At 47.3% G+C, this 20,955-nt stretch overlaps 1 protein-coding gene across 6 annotated transcripts in view; it reads left to right on the top strand.

Annotated features, from left to right (window-relative positions):
* The window catches only part of LOC125466570 (kazrin-like), a 607,575-nt gene that overhangs the window by 544,425 nt on the left and 42,195 nt on the right, over positions 1–20,955 (top strand). For all 6 annotated transcript variants that reach the window (XM_048561207.2, XM_048561206.2, XM_048561210.2 and 3 more), the window contains one exon: positions 2,617–2,783. In XM_048561207.2, the coding sequence (XP_048417164.1) occupies positions 2,617–2,783 (167 nt within the window). The remainder of the gene's footprint in view (positions 1–2,616; positions 2,784–20,955) is intronic.

Genomic DNA, 20,955 nt, shown 5'->3' with positions numbered 1-20,955 from the left:
GGGGACAGGCTGCAGGCGGGAACTGACACATACACCTCATATCACCATGGGGACAGGCTGCAGGCAGGAACTGACACGTACAACTTGTATCGTCATGGGGACAGGCTGCAGGCGGGAACTGACACGTACACCTTGTATCACCATGGGGACAGGCTGCAGACAGGAACTGACACGTACAGCTTGTATCACCATGGGGACAGGCTACAGGCAGGAACTGACACGTACAGCTCGTTTCACCATGGGGACAGGCTACAGGCAGGAACTGACACACACACCTCGTATCACCATCGGGACAGGCTGCAGGCAGGAACTGACACGTACACCTCGTATTGCCATGGGGACAGGCTGCAGGCAGGAACTGGCACGTACTACTTGTATCGTCATGGGGACAGGCTACAGGCAGGAACTGACACGTACAGCTCTTATCACCATGGGGACAGGCTACAGGCAGGAATTGACACACACACTTCGTATCGCCATGGCGACAGGCTACAGGCAGGAACTGACACGTACACCTCGTATTGCCATGGGGACAGGCTGCAGGCAGGAACTGACACGTACAACTTGTATCGCCATGGGGACAGGCTGCAGGCAGGAACTGACACGTTCACCTCGTATTGCTATGGGGACAGGCTGCAGGCAGGAACTGACACGTACAGCTTGTATCACCATGGGGACAGGCTGCAGGCAGGAACTGACACGTACAGCTTGTATCACCATGGGGACAGGCTACAGGCAGGAACTGACACACACACCTCGTATCACCATCGGGACAGGCTGCAGGCAGGAACTGACACGTACACCTCGTATTGCCATGGGGACAGGCTGCAGGCAGGAACTGGCACGTACTACTTGTATCGTCATGGGGACAGGCTACAGGCAGGAACTGACACGTACAGCTCTTATCACCATGGGGACAGGCTACAGGCAGGAATTGACACACACACTTCGTATCGCCATGGCGACAGGCTACAGGCAGGAACTGACACGTACACCTCGTATTGCCATGGGGACAGGCTGCAGGCAGGAACTGACACGTACAACTTGTATCGCCATGGGGACAGGCTGCAGGCGGGAACTGACACGTACACCTTGTATCGCCATGGGGACAGGCTACAGGCAGGAACTGACACGTACAGCTTGTATCACCATGGGTCAGGCTACAGGCAGGAAGTGACACGTCCAGCTCGTATCACCATGGGGACAGGCTACAGGCAGGAACTGACACACACACCTCGTATTGCCATGGGGACAGGCTGCAGGCAGGAACTGACACGTACACCTCGTATTGCCATGGGGACAGGCTGCAGGCAGGAACTGACACATACATCTCATATCGCCATGGGGACAGGCTGCAGGCAGGAACTGACACGTAGACCTCGTATCGCCATGGGGACAGGCTGCAGGCGGGAACTGACACGTACACCTTGTATCGCCATGGGGACAGGCTGCAGGCAAGAACTGACACGTAGACCTCGTATCGCCATGGGGACAGGCTGCAGGCAAGAACTGACACATACACCTCGTATCGCCATGGGGACAGGCTGCAGGCAGGAACTGACACGTTCACCTCGTATTGCTATGGGGACAGGCTGCAGGCAGGAACTGACACGTACAGCTTGTATCACCATGGGGACAGGCTGCAGGCAGGAACTGACACGTACAGCTTGTATCACCATGGGGACAGGCGGCAGGCAGGAACTGACACATACACCTCATATCGCCATGGGGACAGGCTACAGGCAGGAACTGACACGTAGACCCCGTATCGCCATGGGGACAGGCGGTAGGCAGGAACTGACACACACACCTCGTATCGCCATGGGGACAAGCTGCGGGCAGGTACTGACACGTACAGTTTGTATCACCATAGGGACAGGCTACAGGCAGGAACTGACACGTACAGCTCGTATCACCATGGGGACAGGCTACAGGCAGGAACTGACACACACACCTCGTATCGCCATGGCGACAGGCTACAGGCAGGAACTGACACGTACACCTCGTATTGCCATGGGGACAGGCTGCAGGCAGGAACTGACACGTACAACTTGTATTGCCATGGGAACAGGCTACAGGCAGAAACGGACATATGCACCTCACACTTTCCTGATCTTGTGGTCTGTCTCCTGCGACATGAATAAAAAAGAGAGGGGGTGGGGATGTAAATTGGACTGGCAACCCACTAACCCTCAGTTTATGTCCTCCCACAGTGACCATGAGCATTTTCCCACCGCGTGTTATCAGTGGAGGTTAGGGAGGGGGTGAGTACCAATATGGATTTGTGGATGCTAAGTGAGTTACTACAAACGCAGCCAACCAGTAGCAAGCATTCACATGGCTGCGGCTCTGTATTATCTCTCCAGAACCCCACACTCCCCACGGTGCTACTCACACCGAGCAGAAATGTCACCAAGAAGCTCACCTGCTGTCTGCTCAGGTTCACATTTGATAAACAGTCTCTCTAAACATAGAGTCTTTAGAACGTAGTACAAATGGGCACTTTTGAATAAGACGGAGTGCCTCCCTCCCTTTTCTGCCTTAATTGTCTTTTATTGTTGGTCAAGACTCCTTTCACACAATAGTAACCTGGGCTTTGCTTTCTGTCCCGAACAGGAGTACGCAGACAATCTCCTGAACAGCGGTGTTCACGGTGCAGTGCTCGTCCTTGAACCCACCTTCAACTCGGAAGCCATGGCAACCGCATTAGGAATTCCCAGCAGCAAGCACATTATCAGGCGCCATCTCTTTGAAGAGCTCAGCTTGATTGTCAATCCAGCCAGGTAGGACTGGGCACTGTCAGGCTGTGAAAGGGATATCCTCAGGTTAAAGCTGTGGGTGTTGGTGAAATGCCTGATGAAGTGTATTGCTGTAATGTGGAGGGCTGCCTGGCAGACTGTAACTACATTGGAGAGGTGCACAATGCCACACACTGCCAGCCAACTGCATATTGAGTCTTTACAGTTACATTTCAGTGTCTGTTCATTGGTTACTGTTTTATTGTTGACGTGTTTTATTTTCTGTTTATCCTTGTACCGCTATCACTGGTGAACCCAGCATATGTTGCCTTTCTCAATTTGCTATAGAACTGAGTCATCTCTAAGGGCACATAAAAGTCGGTCACTTTTGGTTTGCTTATTCATTCGCGGGATGAGGGCATTACTGACTAGGCAGCATTTATTGCCCAGAGGGCGGTTACAAGTCAACCGCATTGTCTGTGTGAGTTTCCTCTGGGTGCTCCGCTTTCCTCCCACAGTCTAAAAATGTGCAGTTTAGCTGGACTGGCCATGCCAAAATGCCTGCAGTGTTCAGGGATGCTTAGGTTAGGTGGGTTAGACATGGGAAATCAGGAGGAGGATAATGGTTCTGGGTGGGATGCTCTTCAGAGGGGCAGTGTGGACCTGTTCGGCCGAATGGAGTCACATGTAGGCCAGATCAGGGTAGGATGGCAGTTTCCTTCCCTAAAGGACATTTGTTTACAAGATGGGTTTTGATGTAGATATGGAGTTACATGTAAATCTGGCCAAAGTAAAATGGTAGGTTCTCTTCCCTAAACCAGAAGGGTTTGTAACAACAAATTGCTTCATGGTCACTATTAGATTGGTTTCTAATTCCAGATCTATTTCTTGAATTCACATAGCTGGTATTCGAACTCCTCCACAGAGCGTTAGCATGAATGGCTGGATTACTAGCCCAGTGACAAATTCACTGCACTACCTCTCCCTGGTGTGTTGAAGCTCAATGCTTCTCTCCTTCCTAACTATGTTGAATTTTTTCCATCTACCAGTCATAGAGAAAAAGACATATGTTTACCTAGTACCTTTCACAATATCTGGATGTTTCAAAGCCCCTTATAGCCAATGATGTGCTTTTGAAGTGTAGCCATTGTTGTAATGTAGGAAGTGCAGCCACCAGTTCACACACAGCAAGCTCCCACAAACAGCAATGTGATAGTGACCATATTATCTCCTTTCTGAGGTGCTGATTGAGGAATAAAACTTTGCCAAAAAACCAGAAGAATTCTCTGATCTTCAAATTAGTGCTGTGAGATCTGTTACACCTGAACACATCTACATGTGAACCAGCCCATGTTCAAATGCAACAAGATCTGGATAAAATCCAGGCTTGGGCTGACAAGTGGCAAGTCATATTTGCAGCACATAAGTGCCAGCAATGACTATCTAATATCCAGAAAGTGTAAAATAAGGCATTCAGCGTCCTGGGCATTATAAATCAGTGTGTCTCCATCCAGTACAGGTGACTAGGTAGTCAGGACTGTTGACATCATCATTGCATTGGGACTGGAAGTGAATTAATGCAGCCGTTGTGAATATCTCTCCCTCATGGCCTGTTCGCCACCCTCCCTCTGCATGGTTCTGCTTGCTGCTCTGTTCTGTACTTCAGTTGCTGCTGCTTTTGGTGGCCTGGCTCCTGCAGCTAAACGTTGACACATCTTTAAAGAGGGGACAGTTGCTCACCCCAGTATCAGTGGCAGTGCTGGACAATTCTGTGTGCTGTCAAGTCCCACTCGTCTTGGCTCCCAGTCCAGCAATGTAAAAAATTGTTCACGGGTGTCATTGGGTGGGCCTGCAATCCTTGCCCATTTCTGATTGTACTGGAGCAAATTAGTTCCATCAGAGGGCAGTTTAAACAACATTACTGAGGGCCACATGTAAGCCAGATCAGATAAAGACCACCAGACCCTTCTTCCCTAAAGTTCACTAATGAACCGTATGGATTTTCACAACTGACAGTGTGATTAGGATAGCTTTTTATTAAATTCACATTGCACTATATGCCACATTAGTATTCAAACCCATACCACCACAACTCCTCCCACCCACCTTCCTGCAAAAATTCCATCCCCTATTCCCAATTCCTTTGCCTCCATGGCATCTGCTCCCAGGATGAGACATTCCACTCCCACACATCCCAGGTGTCCTCGTTCTTCAAGGACCACAACTTTCCCCTGGCAGTGGTCGAGAAAGCCCTCAACCGAGTCTCCCGCATTTCCCGCACCTCATCCCTCACACCTCACCCCCGCAATAACCGCTAAAAGAGTATCCCCCTTGTCCTCATGTACCACCCCATCAACCTCCAGATACAACGCATCATCCTCCGACACTTCCGCCATCTACAATCCGACTCCACCACCAAAGACATTTTTCCATCCCTACCCTTGTCTGCCTTCCAAAGAGACCACTCTCTCCGTGACTCCCTTGTCCCCTCCAACCCCACCACACCTGGCACCTTCCCCTGCAACCGCAGGAAGTGCTACACTTGCTCCCACACCTCCTCCCTCACCCCCATCCCAGGCCCCAAGATGACTTTCCATATTAAGCAGAGGTTCACCTGCACATCTGCCAATGTGGTATACTGCATCCATTGTACCCAGTGTGGCTACCTCTACATTGGGGAAACCAAGCGGAGGCTTGGGGACCGCTTTGCAGAACCCCTCCGCTCGGTTCACAATAAACAACTGCACCTCCCAGTTGCGAACCATTTCAACTCCCCCTCCCATTCCTTAGACAACATGCCCATCATGGGCCTCCTGCAGTGCCACAATGATGCTACCCAAAGGTTGCAGGAACAGCAACTCATATTCCACTTGGGAGCCCTGCAGCCCAATGGTATCAATGTGGACTTCACCAGCTTCAAAATCTCCCCTTCCCCCACCGCATCCCAAAACCAGCCCAGTTCGTCCCCGCCTGCCTAACCTGTTCTTCCTCTCACCTATCCCCTCCTCCCACCTCAAGCCGCACCTCCATTTCCCATCTCCCAACCTCATGCCATCTCCTTGACCTGTCCGTCCTCCCTGGACTGACCTATCCCCTCCCTACCTCCCCACCTATACTCTCCTCTCCACCTATCTTCTCCTCTATCCATCTTCAGTCCGCCTCCCCCTCTCTCCCTATTTATTTCAGAACCCTCTTCCCATCCCCCTTTTCTGATGAAGGGTCTAGGCCCAAAACGTTAGCTTTTGTGCTCCTAAGATGCTGCTTGTCTTGCTGTGTTCATCCAGCTTCACACTTTGTTATCACCACATTTGCCTTGGGTTCTGGATTACTAGTGCTAAGACATTACCGCTACCCCACCATTTCCCCTCATGTTTAAAGTTCGCATCCTTGTGCTCTCATCTCTCTACAGCCTCACCTCTCCCTCTCAAAGCCATCCAAGTCAGCCCTGCAACCTCCTGAACATCTGCAGTCCTCCAATTCTGGTCCCAATTCCCATCACTCCCACATTGGTGGTTCTACCTTCATCCTAACATGCCTTGACCTCTGGAATTTCCTCCTTAAACCACTCCACCTCTCTGCTCTTTAAACATGGGCCTGAAGAACTGCCTCAATGATCCAGCTTTCAATCCCCACTCCTCAGAGTCTCAAATTTTGTTTAGTAGCCCTCTCCTGAATCCGTTGGAATGTTCCTGTGTGTTCGGCGCACTAAGACGAGTGCAAGTTGTTACTGGATATTGGATAGCGATTCATGTTCCGTAGATAGGCCAAGCATTACTCAAATTTCCCTCAGACATCATAGCTGGGCCAATCCTTCTCCACTGAAGTAAGGACATATTTGGAGGTGGATTTGAATGTTGCCTGGACTGCTCTGTTTTGTCCTGCCTAAAGCAGGGTAGTGCGAATTGGTGTGGAATTGCGGACAGTTCTGTGCCTCGAGCCTTTCGAGAAGTAGATTGGGCCTGGGAACTCTGAGTCCTGATCCTGCCATACGGTTCAGTGCTTGCGTTTCAACAGCACATTAGCCACAATTTAGGCCTCATGCTGTAGAGAAAAACCCGCTGAGTACAGGGATCAGTGAAACCCGGGGTCAACTCCCTTCAACACTGCCTTTTTCAAGATGATTTTTCATTTGACTTTGACCCTGAGCTGTGCATTGGCCCAGTGATGGTTTATTTTGTACAGTGATCACAGTCTACAGTCCAAGTGGATGGGAGAGTCCCACACATTACCACTATTTCACCTTCCCAGTCACACCGTCATAAATCATTTCAAAGTTAAGGATCCCCTAGCCTACCTACTCACATTCAATCCGATGTGGAGCCAAGTTTGCAAATCGCTCATGGGGTTTCCAGTGGAACCTCTCCCAGGAACCAAAGAAAGCAAAGTTGCATTCATGTAGCACCTCTCACACTATTCGAACGCAACTTCTCTGGTGATGAGTTATTTTGGAGGTGTAATCGTTGTTTGTAAGAAAGTTCAAGGTAGCTGGTATTTCACAGGCACCAGGCCCTGACACACGACAGTGAGGAGAATGACAAAGTTTCTTTGCCTGCCGTGTGTTGCGGAGTGAACGTTGGCCCGATCGAGGGGGGATTTGCAGCTCAGGCTCAAAGCGGAGCATCCCTGGTCTCCAATTCTGCAGCAGTTCCTCTGGAGGGTGCTCTCCGGGGAGTGGCCAGTGGGTTGGCAGGAGGGTGGGGAGGTGAGAATAGGGAGAGGGGCCATCGGGGCCAGAGTGGCATAGGGTCCCTCGTGAGGCCCAGGGGAGCACTGTTGCCCACAGAGAACCCTCCAAAACAATTGAAAAAAGTGGAGACCTGTCCATCCACTCTTTCCTGCCTACCACATGTCTCACAGAGACGTTCGTGATCTGAGGATAACCCAAAACCCTGCTGACTGCCTTTAAACTGTGAGATTTGAATTTAAAGTCAGCCCCTCTGAACAAATTTTCTAGTGTGTGTGTTTATAAAACAGAAATGAACTGGGTGTAAAATCCTCAGTCACTATGGTAACCATCCAGGCCCCTTCCTCTTTCTGTGGAACAGGTTGGCTATTTGACCACAGATGGCATCACAGCCAACACTGAATGTCTTTGAGGCTAATAGCTGCCCGTGCTATATAACAACATTGTAGGCCCTTGTGACAGTGCCCCTAACTCTAAAACAGAAGATCCAATCCCACCTGCTCCAGGCATGTGTAATATTGTCTCTGAAGGGATTGATTAGGGGGATATTATAGGCTGGATTCCTATTTCAGTTTCCCCTTTGTGAGCCTGCTTATGGTGCCTGGGCTCTTATCCTAGTGGCTAGCGACTCACGTAGCAGAGATCACCAGCAGCACAAGTAGGCTCAGTGGGCTAATTAATTACAAACATAGATGTGAGCTGGTAGACACCTGTATCCAGAGAGCTGGATAATTACTCTATTGATCAGTGATTCCAGTTTAACAGATTGGTCCAGGGACAGAGCTATCTAATAATATCCTATTTCGTTATCTTTTCAGTTAAGAATCACAGTGAGAGAGAGAGAAAAAGGTTCTAATTCCTGATCATCATAGAAATGAGTGAGAACAGGGTCTGAACATAGGAGATGGGGTTAGACCTAACACAGACCTTGGCTTGCCCCTGGTTGTACACATTCCAAGCTGGTCTCACTCCCAAAATGGTTTGTCTCTCAGCCTCAGATTCCTTCCGCTCCAAGCCGGCTTTGTGGATAGGTTTTTGGGGAAGGAGGAGAGGGCAAAGGTGGATATGTATCTGGCTGACACTCACTCACTCCCCACCCTCAGCTCCATGTGTTGCAATGTGGCTGAGGAGGGTGCTAACACACATCCTGGCCCTCCTGGTTCAATGCTTCAGCTCTCCTGGTCGAATGCTGTTGTTGCAACGATTCTCACACCCCATGAAATCCCCAATCACCCGTCACGCTCCCCAAGGTAACCCAACTCCTATTCACCCTAACTCTCAGCCCCCACCAGTCTCGTCATAGTTTTTTCCTTGTTAACCCTGGTCCTTTATCTTCATCAGCCACATAGTTATTGGAGAGAGGGATACAGGTGACAGTGGTTAGATTTGGAGATCGGGTGGTTTTCACATCTATCGCCTTTGGCAATGCCCTAGTCTTCAGGAGCTGTGGAAATCTGAAGACTCAAAACATTAAAAACCAAAAGCTGTAAATCAGGAACAAAAACAGAAGTTGCTGGAAAAACTCAGGAAGTTTGGCAGCATCTGTGAAGAAAACGTCAGAGTTAATGTTTTGAGTCTGTTCTGAGGAAGGGCCACTGCACTCTTGATTTTTTTTCTTCACAGATGCTGCCAGACCGGCTGTGTTTTGCCAGCAACTTCTGTTTTTGCTACTCTAAACAGTAAGTCCATGCCTCTCTTTATTGATGATGCCAGATCTGCTGAGTTGCTCCAACACTTGCTGTTTTTAAGCCAGATCTCCAGTATCCACAGTATAATGCTTTTATTTGAGGTATGGATTAATTGCAGAACTTGTCATTTTCAATTTGTTGATTATATATCCTCATATGTTGCTGATAATGGCTGCCTGTGACAGACCAACTTGTGACATTTCTCTCCAAATGCAATATCATTCAATGGGAAAACGTGATCAAAGTTTCCTATTTTAGGAGGTGGATCGATTGATAAGAATGAATTTATGTTGGCACATAGTGTTGAAGGAACACATTCTGTTGAGTTCAAAACCAACTTTTTGAAGAAGGGTTTATACCCGAAATGTCAGCTTTCCTGCTGCTTGGCCTGCTGTGTTCATCCAGCTCTGCACCTTGTTATCTCAGGTTCTCCAGCATATGCGGTTCCCACTATCTCTTGAACTTCCAATCTGTCGAAGTGATTGAATTAATGGAAACTCTGGGATCCTCCACACTGTTTTAAACTATTTCAGCGGCAGCCCCAGAAATCTCTGATATGTGGCCTCTCTCAGTGTTGCTCTTATTCTGTGATTCCGTACCTGCCAGGAGATTGATTCAGTGTCTGCTTGGCAGTAATTTCTCACCTGCTCGTCAGTCACACATCGCTATCACCGTTGTTCTCTCCACACAACCTTATATATGGCAGAAAGGCTTTATTCACCAGCTCTGAAAACTTAATGGGAAGGCTTCAAGCTTGGGATTTTGCCATCAGCGGTTAGATTTTACTGAAAAGGCTATCCCAGATTTCATTCCAGCTGCCAATGGGAACATGTTTGCAGCATCTTGAAGCCAGAGTTGTTTCCATTTAAAGCTTCAGACAGCATGTGAGGGTTAGTACGAAGGTGCAGGCACTCCCCTCCACCTTTATTATGTGGATTTTGAACCCCACCAATATGTGGATTCCTCAGCAGCACCACAGCCAGGGGAAAATGTATTTATCTGAAACATCCCTAGGCACTTCATATTCACCAAGCTTCTTTTGGCCCAGGGAACTGTATCCAAATATGGCATCCATTTTGTACACAGTAGGATCCCACATAAACTCTGCAACCAATCACCAGTCGTGGTTGGTATGGGAGGAAATACGGAAACAGATGCCGTCTACTTCCCCCATTTTTCATGAAGCAACATTGAATGAACTCAGGTGAAGCAGAGCAGACCTTGCTGTGTCTTCCTAAAGGATGGGTGTTAGTAACCCAACACGGAGCGGGTAACCATGCTCCCCATGACCTGTTCTGCTGGATGATGGACAGATTTGTGAGACAATGTGTATTGCTGCTGAATTCAACATCTATTTTACCCAGAATAGGGGAGGCGATGGCCTGGTGGTATTATTGCTGGACAGTTAATCCAGAGACCCAGATAATGTTCTGGGGACCCAGGTTCAAACCCCGCAGCTGATGAATTTGAGTTCAATAAATATCTGGAAGTAATAATCTAATCACGACCATGAGACCATTGTTGATTGTCAGGAAAACACATCTCATTCACTAAGGTCCTTTAGGGAAGGAAACTGCCATCCTTACCAGGTCTGGTCTATATGTGACTCCAGACCTACAGCATTGTGGTTGATTCTTAACTGCCTTCTGGGTGATTAGGGATGGGCAATGAATGCTGCCTATCCAGCAACATCCTCATCCTGTGAATAAATAAAGGACTAATGAACAAAAGGGAATGATGTACACATTCAAGATAAGACAGCGTGGAGCTGGATGAACACAACAGGCCAGGCAGCATCAGAGGAGCAGGAAAACTGATGTTTTGGGTCTGTACCCTTCTCCAGAAATGGGGGAGGGGAAGAGGACCCTGAAATAAATAGGGAGAGGAGGTGGCGATGATGGAAGGTGGATAGAGGAGAAGATAGGTGGAGAGGAGACAGACAGGTCAAAGAGGCAGGAATAGAGGCAATAAAGGTGAGTGTAGTTGGGGGGGGATAGGTCGGTCCAGGGAGGATGGACAGGTCAAGGGGGTGGGATGAGGATGGTAGGCAGGAGATGGGACTAGGGCTTGAGGCGGGAGGAAGGATAGGTTCAGGAGGCGGGGACATGCTGGGCTGGTATTGGGATGCAGTCGGGGGAGGGAAGATTTTGAAGCTTGTGAAGTCCACATTGATACCATTGGGCTGCAGGGTTCCCAAGCGGAATATGTTCCCGCAACCTTCGGTTGGCATCGTTGTGGCACTACAGGAGACCCAGGATGGACATGTGGTCTAAGGAGTGGGAGGGGGAGTTGAAATGCTTCATGACTGGGAGGTGCAGTTGTTTTGTGTAAACCGAGCGTAGATGTTCTGCAAAGCGGTCCCCAAGCTTCCGCTTGGTTTCCCCAATGTAAAGGAGACCACATTGGGAGCAGCGGATACAGTGTACCACATTAGCAGATGTGCAGGTGAACATCTGCTAATGTCTATTGTTGGACAAGCCAATTAAAAAATTATTAAAAAATTATCGCAGAACATTTGAAAAATCATAATCTAAGCAAGAAGACTCAGCATGGCTTCATGAAAGGGAAGTGGTGTCTGACTAATTTGAGAGATTTTTAAGGAAGTCTCAACAAAAATCGATAGAGGTTCTTGGACTTTCTGAAGATATTCGACAAGGATACCTCACAAAAGGTTGTCATAAGAGCCCATGGTGTTGGTATTCACATGGATAGAGAATTGGCTCATGGACAGGTAACAGTGAGTGGGGATCAGGGATTTTTTTTTCAGACTGTAACCAGTGACAGGTGGGATTCCACAGGGATCAGAGCTGGGACCACAACTGTTCACAATATATTTTAGTGACTCGGAGGAAGGAAGTGAATGTACTGAAGCTAAATTTGCAGATGATGCAAAAGTAGGTGAAAAGGTATGGTACGGTGCAAAGGGGATTCGAATGGATTACAGAGAGATATTGAAAGGGTTAATAGGAGGACAAATGGAGTGTAATGTGGAAAAATTCAAAGCTGTTCATTTCGAAAGGAAGAACAAAAGAGCAGAATATTATTTAAATGGACAAAAGCTATAACAGAAAGTGACTTGGGGGAACTTGTACATGGAACACAGAAACCTAACACACAGGTGCAACGGGTAATCAGGAAGGCTAATGGAATGTTGGCCCTTATTTCAAGAGGATTGCGGTATCAGAATAGGGAAGTGCTGGCGAGACGACACCTGGAGCACTGAGTGCAGTTTTGGTCCCGTTACTTAAGGAAAGGAATCATTTCCTTAGAGGCTATTCAGAGAATAATCACTGGGATGATCCACAGTCTGGGGGGATTGTCTTTTGAAAAATACCAGATAAATTGGGATTCTGCTCACTGGAGTTTATGAGAGGTGATCTCATTGAAACATATGGGATTCTCAAGGAGCTTGACAGGGTAAATGCTGAGAGGACGTTTCCCCTCATGGGGACTTTAAGACCAAAAGGCACAGTCTCAGAATAAAGGGGCACTAACTTAAGACTGAGGTGAGGAGGAATTTCTTCTCTCAGAGAGTTGTGAGTCTCTGAAACGTCTTGTCACAGAGAGCCATGAGGGCAGAGTCCTCGTGCATATTTTAGACTGAGATGGATAGATTAATGATTAATCAGGGAATAAAATATTACAGAAAAATGCAGGAAGGTGGATGTGAAGAATGTCAAATCAGCCGTGATTCTATTGAATGATGGAGCAGGATCGAGGGGCCGTATGGCCTACTCCTGTTCCTATGTCCTATGGTTTTATGGATATGTTGATGCAGTGAGATCAGGAGGGGTGGAAAGAGGGCCACTGGGAGCCTGAATACCAACATGAATACAGGATCGGGGGGCTGAATGGCCTGTGTCTATTCTGTGAATGCTCTTTTAACGCTTTCAAATAACCAGTGTGATAAATCCTCACAGACATTTTTAATAAAACAATATTGCTGTCTCACAAAATGATTCTTTACGATGCATTAAAAGCTGTAAATTTCCAATGTTACAATCCTGGCTGCAGCACTTTGAAAAATTAATGAGAGTTAGACCAGTTTTTGTGCAGCGCCAGTTCTCACTGCCCATGGTTTTTTTCAGGTTGAAGCAGCTACTGAAATCCTACCACAGGAGGATACCATGAGAAGGGAGTAGTGTTTTACCAGGTCTCAGGTGCTGTCTCCAATGGAGGCAGTAGGGTTGGAGATGGTGTGGTTCAATGAGAGCCAATGGTGTCAGACATTTGAGAAATATTTAGATGTTTACTTGACATGTGAAGACATACAGGGCTATGGGTCAAGTGCTGGACAATGGGATTAGGTGGGGACGTGATGGGATGAAGAATCTTTTCCTGTGCTAAATCTCCATGGCTGTAGAATCCCAAGATGTTCCCATCTCCACCAAGAAGCTGGCCGAGCTTGTTATCAAATCAAAGAGCAGCCAACTGGCTGGGAAAATGCTATTTTATCAGGACACCCACAGTGTCTGCAGCTCATCATTACAGAGGACACACAGCGCACACACAGTGGTGGGCCAGCTTAAACAGAGAAGGCACTTTTTACCTGTCTGAGGACTTGTCTGTCATACCTGTGTGCAAGCTTGATGCAGCAGATACTATTCAACTGCAGTTAGTTGCTTCAGTTTGACATTGAACCAGCTCTAAAGGAACTGTTGAAGACATCAGAGTAGAAGACAACTCCCTCAGGGCTGACTTTTACCAGAAAATGTCTAGGTATCAGTTTTGGGGAATTTTATGGAGGGTTTCACTCTGTGAGCATTAGTGAGTTTATCTTCCCAAACTGACCTCATTGCCCATGTACCAGGCCCCTATGGTGCCCTGTTTGTCATATTTTCCCTCTCACCATATTGGAATACTGGACACTGCCTGGACCCCCTTGGCACTGACACCATCTTTAAAGTCCATACCTGCACAGTGCGCAGTTGTACGATTGCCCCAACACTGTCGGGCAGGGAGGAATTGGCCTCGTTTTGCTGATGGGGAGCTGGGTGTTCTGGCGGATAGAGGATGCATGCGGTCACAGCCCATGGAGCGTATCCTGGAGATTTTGGTGCCCGGTGTCGGAGATACGGGGCCAGATGAGTAAACAGTGAGCCGGTGCCACCAGGTGACCACTCTGACTCTCACATCAGGAATTGTCACCATCCCATTTCTATCTGGCTCCTTGAGAATGAGAAACTGCATCTCAGTGAGGCAGAGTGACACCGTAGTGAGGGGGTTTATGTAAACAAATCCATGTAAGTAAGCTTCTCACATCTCACTAGAGAGCATCTCATCTGACTGCTCAATACTTTGTTGGACAATGGGACTTTGTGATCTTGATGGCAGAAGCCTCATCATCTGCCATCTCTTGGAATGCTACCGACTTTCCTCACTATTGCCCGCGTTATTGAAGAGCTGGGAAGGTTCTGTCCTTAGTTTTTAGGCATAGAATCCCCACAATGTAAAAACAGGCCCTTCGGCCCAACAAGTCCACACCAATCCTCAGAGCATCCCACCCAGACCCATCATCCTATAACCTACCTAACCCACACATCCCTGAACACTACGGGCAATTTAACACGGCCAATCCACCTAGCCTGCACGTCTTTGGACTGTGGGAGGAAACTGGAACACCCAGAGGAAGCCCACACAGACACTGGGAGAATGTGCAAACATCACAAGCCTAAGGGTGGAATCAAGCCCAGGTCCCTGGCGCTGTGAGGCGACAGTGCTAACCACTGAGCCACCGTGCCACGCTTAAGCTGCCTTGATGTGGAGCCAGTGAGCAGGAAGGCCCTCCTGATGAATCAAGTGGACTTTTAGGTCCCACAGCTACATCGGGTATTCTTGCCGACCCTGCAAGTGAATACTTTCTTAACTGAATTAGCTGAGTTTCACAGTCAGTTCAATACCTTACTTTGTCGAAAAGAGTGATGCTTGTAATTGGTACAAATGGTAAGGTGGGGACTGAGGGTTCCAGTGGCGCAGTGGTAGTGTCTACACCACTGGGCCAGCAGGTCCAGGCCCAAGTCCCACTTGCTCCAGAGGTTTGTCACAATGTTTCTGAACAGGTTGATTAAAAAGTATCTAGAGGGGGGTCTGAGTACCCATGCCTGGACGCTCAATACCTTCTGAGTGTTGAAGAAGCACCACTGGTAATGGTTGTGTATCGCTGAGTCTCTGTAACACAGTAGAATGTAGGAATACAAAAAGGAAATGAGATTACAAGGAGGTGTTGGGGAAGCGATGGCCTAGTGGTATTATTGTTGGATTGGTAATCCAGAGACCCAGATAATGTTCTAGGGACCTGGATTCAAATCCTGCTACGGCAAATGGTGAAATTTGGATTCAATAAAAAATCTGATGACCATGAATCCATTATCAAAAAAACCCAGCTTGTTCACCAATGTCCTTCAGGGAAGGAAACTGCCATCCTCACCTGGTCTGGCCTGCATGTGGCTGCAATGTGGTTGACTCTGAACTGCCCTCTGGATAATTAGGGATGGACAATAAATGCAGCCTGACCAGAGACGCCCTCATCCTCTTAATGAATCTTTTAAAAAATGCCAGGAATACAATTGGCCTTTTAAACCATTTAGTTCTTCACTTGTCGTAAATCAAATTGAAGGGGAATGGGGGTCTGACAGAGACAAATGGGACCATTTACAAGCGCATAAACCCTCTGATTAGCGTTTCAATCTGATTCAGTTTTATTTTTGGATCTGTAAAGTTTAACTTTATATCCCAGCAAGAAAGAACAAAGGCTTCAGGAGCTAATCAAGTCTACTCTTGTGTTGCACACCACCTTGGCTTTCCTATGTAATTATCAATCAAAAAAGACATCTTTCCAGACAAGTTTGCGATACCTGGATCAGATACACGGCAGGACAGCAGAAGTGGATGGTCCTGGCGAATTGAAGAGAGAACCAATGGATATTTGGATGACAGTGTGCATGAGGGGTACAGAAGATAATGCAGTGTCTGCTTCTTCTGAAAAGTAGGTGTGAGCCAGTTCTGCTGGACAGGTATCAAGCACTCCTCTACATTCAGCACAACAAGCAAGAAACAAGGGAACTGAAGGATGGTTCAGTAGAACCATTTCAGGGACCTAGATCCAGCTGATACTGAAGTGGCGAAAGGCTCTTATTGGCCCTTTTTAAGGGTTTCCAAGTGATATAAATTAAAAAGCAGACACAATTGCAGCTCCTAATTCTGCATTCATTTTAGGTTTAGGAGAGTTCACAGGATGGCTCAGATTAATGGGGCGGAAAGAGTCACTTTTCTGACACTGGGGGCGAAGGCAGATGGTTGGGATGCAACAGGAGTTTAGCTTGGCATTGTGCTGTGTGTGCCAAGTGCCAACATTTCACAGGGACAGTCCCCCATTAGGCTGATGACCAAAACCAACATGGACCTTTCCCCGTACTGTTCACTGCAGCTCCTGCTTGTTGAACGTAGAGACCATGACCCCAGCATACCAGAGAGGGGAAACCTTACAAGAGCAGGAAGGTCTGCCTCCAGTGTTTACCAGTGGGGCTCCAGCCATTCATGGCAGCAGCTGAAAAAGAGGAGACTTAACGGAAGTGGACGGCAGTGGAAGGGGAAGGGGAAAAGGAAATGACAGAGACCACAACAGGGAGAGCAGAAAGGGAAAAGAGAGATGAAGGTAAGGGGAATAGAGGTGGATACTGGCTGTAGTACCTCGAGGTTGGGGAGGAAGCAAGCATTGAACTGAGGAATAAATAGGGAGGCAATGGGCAGGCGGTATCATCAGTACTAATCCAGAAACCTGGATACAGTACTGGGGACCTGGGTTCAAATCTCACCTTGGCAGATGGTGGAATTTGAATTCAATTAAAATCAATCTGGAATTAATGGTAACCATGAAACCGTTGTTGATTGTTGGGAAAATCCATCCAGTTCACTCATGTCCTTTACGAAAGGGAAGTGCCATCCTTACCTGGTCTGGCCTATGTGTGGACTCAGACCCAGACAAATGTGGTCAACTCTAAATTGCCCTGTGACTGAGCAATAAATTTTGGCCCGGGCAGCAATGCCCACATCCTGTCACTACAGTTTTAAAAACTAAGAGAAAGAGACAGAGAGAAGGTAGCTTTAACAAGGTGCTAAGTGCCTGGAGAGAGTCAGAGGGTGAATAGCAGTCTGAAAGGGAAAGGTGAAGGTTAAAATGCAGCTTAGGTCTTGGGGCCAGACCTTTGTCAGGCGAGAGAAATTGCTGAACCATGGGAATCATGTGTAAGGACCAAGGCAATCATAAAGTTACTCCTTTCAGAGCCATGGTCAGTGACTGAAATCCTGATAAAGCGTCTAAAATATTGAGTGTACTCAGTATTCAAGTTTTATTCCACACTCAAGTCAAGTACCTTGACTTGTGTCAATCATGCTGAACAATGAATGGTTTTCCAATTAGGCATCAAAATCAGGATTGAGGATATCCAGTCCGAGTGTAACAAAATGTAATATAAACACAAATCAATGCAGAAGCCAGGAGGACTACGGATGCAGGATTTTAGAGGTTGCTGGACCTGACAGTGCTGGATTAGGGAGATACATCCCCTATTCATTTATCTTCCCAAGATGCTATAGGGAGAAGCTAAAAAAGCTGGACCTATTTTCCCTGGAGCATCAGAGGCTGAGGGGTGACCTTATAGAGGTTTGTAAAATCACAAGGGGCATGGAGAGGGTGAATAGTCAAGGTGTTTTCCCCGGGTTAGGGCAGTCCAAAACTAGAGGGCATAGATTTAAGGTTAAAAGGGTTAAGATGTAGAAGGGACCTAAGGGGCAACTTTTTCATGCAGAGGGTGGTGTGTGTATGGAATGAGCTGCCAGACAAAGTAGTGGAAGCTGGTACAATTACAACATTTAAAAGATATCTGGATGGGTACACGTATAGAAGGGGTTTAGAGGAATATGGGCCAAATGCTAGCAAATGGGACTAGATTAAGATATCAAGTCAGCATAGACAAGTTGGACTGAAGTTGTGCTGTACATCTCTATGATTCTGTGATTGTAAAGAATGTAACTTGTATGTAGTTACTGAAGTGCAATAAGCTATATCCTGCTGTCTAAGGGAAGAGTGTTTCGAATGAGACTGATTCTATTCTGTGTCCATCCTCTACAATAGACTATGGAGGAGCCCTTCAGATTGGTTTTGGAAGGTGAATTATAGCAGCTCTCTGGTTCAACCACACAGCAGCAGTATTTTGGCACCCAGGCATACATTACTGCTGTAAGAGACCAGAGGGAATGAAATAACTCTGTAGATTGAGGGTGGAGAGGGAACAGTTTCGGCACTGCTGGAAGAAACCTGAGACCCAGTGGAAGATTGCCGTGCCTGTAATGTTGTGCTGAGAATTACAGCTTTTCAATTTCTCCCAGAATACTGACAGGTAATCCAATTGCTCCCTGCCATTTTCTGCATTCACACTCAGTCAGTTATAGACTTTCTGAGGAAATATATTGGTGTAGGTAAAGCCAATAAAACTGTGATTATTAGCTAGGAATATGACCTTTAAGGAGAATTACTGGGTTCTGTGTACCAGGGAATGCTGGTCCTTTAACATTATTGAGTGCTATTTAATTGCTATTCACATTTTGAGCTCATTCAGTAAAGCAATGCTTGTTTCACTTCGAGCGTTTGGTAATCTTACTGGAAACAGAGTGTGCTTGATTACTGCAGGTAAAAGCTGCAGTGAGAGCCGGAGAAAGCATCAGAAAGGCCAAGTCACTCCACTTATATTGCTCCCTTGAAATGCCTGAAACAATGCTGCCACACAGTGGCTCCATTATTCAACGAAACATTTCCTGGTGCCTTGATTTACTGCAGACTGAGAAACAATGGGGATAGGAGTTGAATGAGGACTAGGAGTTACATGTGTGCATCACCCTGAGGTTTGGTCATGACAGAGCTATAATGTACCATGTTCTCCCAATTAAGTTGTTTCATTTGATGCCCACTAGGAGCGTGTCGCGTCCGAGGGGTGCCCCATCACCCCATTTTACCACTGTTGCTGTGTCTTCAGTCAGTCCTCTGCCAGCGACTGTACAAGTAACACACTAAGGAGGTCAACAGAGGACTAGACATTGTCCAATTTCCCCAATGCGCCATTCCTCTTTCCTCAGCCAAAAGTTCACATCACCCCCTTGGTTGATAAGTGGTTGGGTTTCAGAGGCTACAACAAGTCAGGCTGCATCTACAATGTGGGAAAGAAGTCACAGGATTTTTGTTTACAAGTGGTAAAATGCCAAAAGCTATGACTCATATCTCAACAATTCAATGCCTTTGTTCAGAGGCAGAACTGGAGGTTTGTACTAATGGGTGAACCAGCACAGTGTGCTCAAGTGACTAAAGTCCAGTCCAGCCCTTGGCAGGCAGGAACTGACAGTGTGCCTTTGCTTTTAGGGAGGGTTTACGAAGGGGCGGCACGGTGGCTCAGTGGTTAGCACTGCTGCCCCATAATGCCAGCGAGCTGAGTTTCCTCCAGGTGTTCTGGTTTCCTCCCACAGTCCAAAATCTGCAGGTTAGGTGGTTTGGCTGAGTTACAGGAATAGAGTAGGGGGTTGGGTCTGGGTGGGATGCTATTCTGAGTATCAGTGTGGACTCAATGGGCTGAATGTCCTGCTTCCACACAGTAGGGATTCTGTGAAGTTCAGGGGTTATTTGGGATGTGTTGATGAAACTGTCCAAAAAAATGGGACTTGAGTGAAGTAGACTGTGACAGGGTTGGGGAGTGGGTAGAGCTTGGCCCTGGGTTGCCAACATTTAGGTGGATTTGTTCACCTGGATGCCTTCACAAGACAGTGGCCCAATACCACCTTCTCTGGGCATTTTGGGGTTCAGTGATAAACACCAGAGCCATGCCCACATTCTGTGACTGAATTTTTAAAAACATTCAGTTCCTGGAAACTCTGGAATGCACCCAGAAGGTTGGCCTCCTCACACATAACCATTCACCATGCTTGTGATTTAGGATTGCCTGTTGCTCTCACTTTCTGGTGCTGAGATGTGGCCATCTTCAACACACTGCCATGCTCACTGGCCAACATTTCTGTCGCAAGCTTGCTGCAGTGTTCCAGTGAGCCTCAGTGCTGGCTGGAAGAATGACATCTCATTTTCCGCTTGGGGACCCTGCAGCTTCTAGGACTCAGCATCGAGCTTAAATCCATCTTATTGTGTTTTTTTTAACCCATTCCCACTGCCAGTCCTGCTATGACATGGATTCTTTTTAGCTCAACCTCATTTTCACCTAGTCCTAAGTCTATAATCACATTATATGGGTGACTTCCAACCATTTTTTCCCAGCCTTGGCTGTTATTATCACTTAGTCAGCTTTTCGTCTATCCTGGTCTGCTATCCACAATTTCCTTGTGTACCTATCCCTTTCACATCTCTCTGTCTGGGCTCTCTCTCTACCTTCTTGCTAATCTCTCCCTGCCTTCCCCTTCAGCACAAATACCACTTTTTCCTCGTTACTGCCAATTCTGATGAAAAGTCACTGGACTCGAAATGTTACGTCTGCATTCTCCCTCAGATGCTGCCAGACCTGCTGAGTTTTACCAGCAGCTTCTGCTTTTCGTTCTGACGTTTGCCGTTAAACATGTGATAGGCGGGAGGCAGACCTGTCTATAGTTGTATATATTATGCTTTATTGCAAAGTATTGGATAAACACATGGATGATGATGGAATAGTGTAGGTTAGACGGGCTTCAGATTGGTTTCACAGGTCGGCCCAACATGGAGGGCCGAAGGGCCTGTACTGCACTGTAATGTTCTATATTCTATGTATTGGCGAATGAGAGTGAAAAAAACGCTGTTGGAAATTGTACAGAGCAGAAA

The sequence above is a fragment of the Stegostoma tigrinum genome, chromosome 28, assembly GCF_030684315.1.
Source record: "Stegostoma tigrinum isolate sSteTig4 chromosome 28, sSteTig4.hap1, whole genome shotgun sequence".
Lineage (NCBI taxonomy): Eukaryota > Metazoa > Chordata > Chondrichthyes > Orectolobiformes > Stegostomatidae > Stegostoma > Stegostoma tigrinum.
Note: the sequence above shows the minus strand (reverse complement) of the source record. Positions and strands in the feature narration are given on the sequence as shown.